The sequence below is a fragment of the Schistosoma haematobium genome, chromosome ZW, assembly GCF_000699445.3.
Source record: "Schistosoma haematobium chromosome ZW, whole genome shotgun sequence".
In the NCBI taxonomy this organism is placed as follows: Eukaryota; Metazoa; Platyhelminthes; class Trematoda; order Strigeidida; family Schistosomatidae; genus Schistosoma; species Schistosoma haematobium.
Genome location: NC_067195.1, coordinates 54,496,932 through 54,503,207, shown reverse-complemented (window position 1 = coordinate 54,503,207; position 6,276 = coordinate 54,496,932). Strand labels below are relative to the sequence as shown.

At 32.6% G+C, this 6,276-nt stretch overlaps 1 protein-coding gene across 2 annotated transcripts in view; it reads right to left on the bottom strand.

The window, feature by feature from the left end:
* MAN1A2_1 (Mannosyl-oligosaccharide 1,2-alpha-mannosidase IB) overlaps positions 1 to 6,276 on the bottom strand; it is a 50,229-nt gene continuing 43,953 nt past the window's right edge. For both annotated transcript variants that reach the window (XM_051211780.1, XM_051211782.1), the window contains 3 exons: positions 5,390 to 5,714; positions 3,949 to 4,220; positions 1 to 1,447 (listed from right to left, as the gene is read on the bottom strand). In XM_051211780.1, coding sequence (XP_051071879.1) covers positions 1,217 to 1,447; positions 3,949 to 4,220; positions 5,390 to 5,714 — 828 coding nt within the window. In that variant the 3' untranslated portion in view covers positions 1 to 1,216. The remainder of the gene's footprint in view (positions 1,448 to 3,948; positions 4,221 to 5,389; positions 5,715 to 6,276) is intronic.

The window sequence follows — 6,276 nt, the reverse complement described above, 5'->3', positions numbered from 1 at the left end:
GTTGGGATTTCTATGAGTCATCAGTCATGTGAAAAAGTACAGTAACCTGGTAATTACATATATTGTTAGTAGTGTAGATGGCTTAAGATACATCAATCCAATCTATAGTCTTTGAAAAATTTTAATGAGATAAGTGGATGTGCTGAAAACTAATACATGCTAGATTCATGTCTTGTTTAATGCCACGCATTTGACAACAATATTATAGACCCTAACCACTACCATTAACATGCTTCAACGGGCCAAATGTAGTAATCATATATTTTCAACAAAAAACTAACCCATTCAACAAGCGAAGTTCCACTATATATATTTATATACATCTGGAAGCAAAGTAACACAGATAGTTTCACAAACAAACAAAACTACACACTAATGAAACGTGCGACTGACAACGTTGGTCAGTTAAACAAATAAAAATTTCTAAAGATTTACACGGAGCAGAAAAGTATAGGCATAAAATATAAATATATATGTGTTGTTTATAGTCAGAAGAAATTCATTCACCTGAAAGTGGAAAAAAACAGACATTATTGTTAGAGAAAAAATAAGAAATCTGTTGAAAAGTGTGAAAAGGTTAAACATAAACTAGATGACAGAATAAAATAGTATAGATCAGGAAAGAATCAAGGAAAGGAACAAGAATACTCAACACTGAACCTCGGATTAAAAAACGTTATCTATAATCTAATTTCTATAAGACATTAAATAGGAAAATTATCACAGTCTGACTGAAAAAGAGATACAATGTAAAGAAAAAAAGAAAAAAACAGAGATAGTTAAAAAAGTTTTGAAAAACAATGTGACAAGAAACGAGAGAGATTCGCTGGGAATTACTTTGTTTTCACCTGACAAACACAATGTTACATGGAAAGTTGTGAAACAGGTAATCCCATTTAATTACATACATTATTCTTAGCTGTAAAGTAAACGACGAGAAAAAAACAAGTTCTATACACACCTGATGATCGTTATAGGAAATATATATGTATATATACACTCCTCTTGTTTCTTCCTTTCTGTAATTGCACACAAGCAGCGTTTAAACACTGCGATAGAAAGAAAATATAGCACCTAGTTATAGAATCTACGAAGAGAAAAAACAGAAGAAAAACAGCCCAGAGGGGGTGAAAGAAAATATCGTCTTTGCACAAAACAAAATTCTGGACATTGGAGTTATTATTATCACCAACATTAGGAATATGATACCGACTGATTAGCCAGGTGTTAGTTTGACTTTATTTTGAATAGGTAATGGATGCGCTTCAGAATTGAACACCCATCTATCAAGCGGTAATAATGTATCTTCTGAAAATATTAAATAAAGGTATTTCAGTGTTTCTGCTAAGAAATATGACTGCTGAACATCATCTAAAGTAGAGTTAGTAGAGTAAACGTCATGTAAACCAGAATAGCCAGCATTTGTACGAGCATACTTTTCAATAGCCTGAAACAATAAACGCATAGCAAAAAGCATTAAAGACCAAATAAATAAAATTAAACGATTAAAAGAGAAATATGCATCACAGTCATTACAATTGGTCGATCACTAAGAAGAGATTACTGATGTATGTGCCTGGTCCTATAAATAGTAATTAGATTCTACTGAAGAAGTTGCGATGTGGAAGTAAGTATAGGTGCTTTAACATCACGTGAATTTTACCGAGATTTTGGTTGGTTGGAGGTAGTCAACAGGAAACCCCGGAATCCGACGGGAACTGGTGCTCTCAACGAGATTTATAACCCGGCCAGTTTTCTTAGGATATGAAGATGGTTCTAATCCCACAGACAGCATCAGGATTAGATGTACGCCTTTCTCATTAGTACCAGCCAGTCAGCTACAACGTAGGACCAGGCACATAAATGCATCGGTCCAAGATGTCACACATCATTAGCACAACAACATCAACAAAGTTATAGAACCACTTATTTCAATGGTAGTAAAATATATGAAAAAAGATTGAATATAAGGATATGATGCAAGGAGAAAGAATTAGGTCGTAGAAAGAAAGGTACAAAGTAATTTTATTCTCACGGTTTAAGGGAAGACAGAGAGTGTATAAACCTACACCATTCTCATCGATTCTGAGCAATGACACAAACAGTCTCCAACCAACGGTTTTAAGACAATTACGAGGATCTCAACAGAGAAGTCTGCATTTACCAGCATGGCTCAGACTAGAAGTTAGCGACTTTGTGGAATGATTTCATGTCAGCATTGCGCGTTGTGGTTATCGGTGTTTAGTTACACGTAACACGTGGCCCAACCATCACAGTCCATGAAAATTCACAACCTCATAAACCGATTTACTATCATTCCCTAATACTCAGAATCTCACCTCACCATTACTTACTCGATGATCCCAGCAGATGTGGGCAATATTTCTAAGACATCAGTGACAAAATACTAGTAACTTACGAGTATTATCTACCCTTAATAGTCATGTATCGCAGACATAAAGTAAAACGAAACGAACAGATGCGCAGCATATTCATTCTTTAATTGATAAACGGATATCTCGTCTTCGTCATAGGTGACATAAGTTGACAAAGTCCGAACAGCCTTTTTGAATCCGTGGAGATTTCATCAGACATCAACCAATTAGGGTTGGTCAGACTTCCAACATAATTGAAGTCGTCGACGGGTTCGCTATTTCTCTCCCTATCCTTAGTTCAGGTGTTGATGTAGGCCAGTACCAACTAGTAGAAAACCAAGATTTAGAGTTTCTCGTCAAAGAAGTTCGACCACTTTACGTATTTATATAATGTAACATTATTTAGTAGGATAAAGTAATCATCTAAAACATTAGATCAGCTCTACGGAGATGGAAGCCAGTTTTTTTCATATTTTAATTGCTGCAGGTTGGAGCAGATAACAGTATATATAATACAAAAGCTCTTGAAGGGATTATTAAACTCTTTCGAATCAAGAGTTGATAAATCATCACTGATAGATCATTTTAAAAAAGTGGTGCATTCAACCATGAACTAATTATATTTACGAGGCATTCGAATTTCGTAAGTGAATGTACAAACAGATCCTATTTTATATTCCAGAGGATTTAACAGTGAAAAAACTAATTTAAACAAATATTTACTACTTATAATTTTAAATAAGACCATTCACTACCAATTTATAATTCTGTACGAGTTAAAAACCAAGATTTTGTGGGCCTATCAAAGCCATAAGGTTGATGAAGTTCAATTGAATTCAACGTGGTTAGCAAATAAATAAATAATAGTAATCATTTCCAGTTTCTTGTCAATTACAGATATATGAAATCCGTTTTTTTTTTACAATATTCGTGTAAAGGTTAATCATACTACCCGATTGATTAGACAGAATTAGATGGTGCGACTTTCAGATTTAATGAGTCAAAACCAAGTGTTTTAATGACTGAGCTATTCGCTTAGTTAATCGGCTAATTACTATCGAACTACAATACAGAGAAAATCCTGATACTTTCTATCAGAATAATAGTTATCGTCAGAAAATGAGGGAAAGAATATAAAGTTCACAATGAAATAATTGCATGACTAAGTTATGGTAGATAACTTTTTTGATTCAAATTTTATTAGAATATTTTATTTGTATTTCTTGTCAATATAATATTTAAAATTATGTAATAAAAAAATACTGATATGTTAGCAGCAAATAACTTTATGATTGAAAATTATTGTATATATTTTTTAAGTTCTTTTCAGTTATCGAGTTTAGCATTTAGAAAATATGCATGATGACATTTACGAAATTTGCATTGTGCCTGGTATATACGTGATTCATTACGAGAAGCTACAATGGTCCCCTGATATTATTAGATTAGAGATGAGTTCATTTAAATAAGGCTGAGATAAGCATACTCTTTGAAAATGTATCATCTGATAATTTGAAGAAACGACGGAAAAAAGTTAATAATTTATGCAAAATTTTATAATCACCACAGCTACCTGAACTACATCCCATGCCCAAACACGATACTTTGGATCTTTAGTTAGTCGCCATAAATAGAAATATGATTCCACTGTTTCTGGTCGCAGAAGATACACTTTATGAGATTGAGTAATCGCAATGGCAGAAGACTGATCAGTAAATGAAAATATTTCTGGACCAAGACCTGTTGATGCACTATCGTAACTTCTTCTACAAGTATCAGTAATTTCAATACCACGTTGAAACCATGGATCATTTTTATCTGATGCACCGAGAGAGAGCATACCGCCTACATAATAAAAATAATAATAGAGTAATTAACAACAATCATCAATATTAAGATCCCTGAATATATACATCAGTCTATCAAATAAATACACAAACTGAGGTCATACAAATGTTACTGTACAAAATTCTTAGTATACCAATCTTAGAACCTTATTCTCATTAATGGCAATACGACTGTTTCATCTCAACTTCTATTACTTGAAAAAATTATTGATATTTCTCAGAAATCAAGTTCTTCAGTTGTTTTGTCATTTTAAGTCCGTATCGTTAAACCTCGCATGTATATTTCCGGTCTCGGGAACGAAAAGAAATTGTTGAAAGCTCAAACTGGTGAGTGGTAAGGTGGTTGAATTCAGGTTATAGACTATAAGATAACTACTGCTAAATGTGAAGGAGAATCGGGGTTATCTAACAAACATTTCGATAATGTAATTAGAAGACGAAGATTATCAGAACTATGTGATATATTAGCGCAATACATTTCGAACAATCTGATCATACATATACTTGTTAAGAGCATTTATATATAAAAGTAAAAGGTCAGCTAGACTGGAAACGGGGTAAGAGGAGATAAGAATAATGATAAGAGTAATAATAATAATGATGTGAACACAGTTCGTAACCTAATCACTGGATAATAAGTCAATATTACCAGGGTAGGTTTAAGGTAAGAACAAAGTGTTTTTGAACACACAAAGGGGGTTTGAATTTTCGTATGGCTAAGGCTTCAATAAACCTTAGTATACGCCCTTTTACACTTTTATACAATACCACAAAAGCTGAGTTTAGATCAATCTTGTGACCTGTTTCAATTATATGTTTAGCAATAGAGGATGATGGATGTTTATCCTCTGCTCTTGTTGGGTCACTTAATTCTATTTGTTTCTGCAACCATTTGGGTACATGTTCACTCACCCTAATGTTGAGATCACGATTGCTCCTCCCTATGTATGTGTGGTCACACACACATTTAGATTGGTAAACACAGTGGGATGTGACACAATCATTTTCATGTCTTTTAGGTTTCGAATGAAGCATGCACCTTGTTCTTTCTTTGATGATAACCTTTGCTGCGCAATACGTTTTATTGATGACTGATTTAAGTCTTTGTTTCAATAAAAGGCTATTTGAATCAGTAAATAAATATAAAAAAACCCAGTTGACACTTACCAACAAAACAAGCCAGATGATCCATTGAATTGGAAATAGTGCCATACTTGTAGTTGCCAACATAAAGTAAATTATGTTGAGGACTTTTATGAAATAAACCAACTTTTAGGAATGATTCTAAACTAGATTTGTATAGTTCAAGAGCTTTCACATCTTTATGATCAGTACGAATCCATTCTTTTAGCAAATATTCATAAAATGAATCACCTAATGCAGAGAGACCAGCTTCATTACCACACCATGATTTTGTATTCGGATCCATAAAATTAAGAAATAACCCATTAGGCTTGTTCACTTCTTCCAAAACCTTACGAATAGCATCAACCTAATATGAAGACAAGACCGTGGATAGAAAACAAAATTATAATAAAGATTATGTTAATCTATTTTGATAGCGGGTATGGGTCAAATCTGTGAACTACTGGTTGGTTGCATAAGGAAAAAAAATAATTAACAATTGTTAGGATTTTGTTATACTTATCTACCTACCTATTTCATAATAGATTGATCTTATTCATTTTAATAACTTGTTTTATCTTTTATTTTGTAATATTATTTCATATTTGCAGTTATTGTAAATAAAAGACTATATAAAATAGGCCAATAGAGATCATTGTGTTTATTCTATCTAACTACCACTAACTCACTGTACTTTTATTTATAAAAATTATTTGATAATCATCAATGTTATTATTTTATATGCAGTCAATCATAATTAAACGTGCCAAAAAGAAAACCACTTTTCTGAACATCATGAAAGCAAATAGAGAGCACGAAAAAGACGATTACAAAATTTTAAATGAAATAATTTTAGTTGAGAAAAGTTCATTTTTATACAGACTTTTATTTTGTAAGCAAAACTCTGATCCTGTAGATTTGTATTGCAT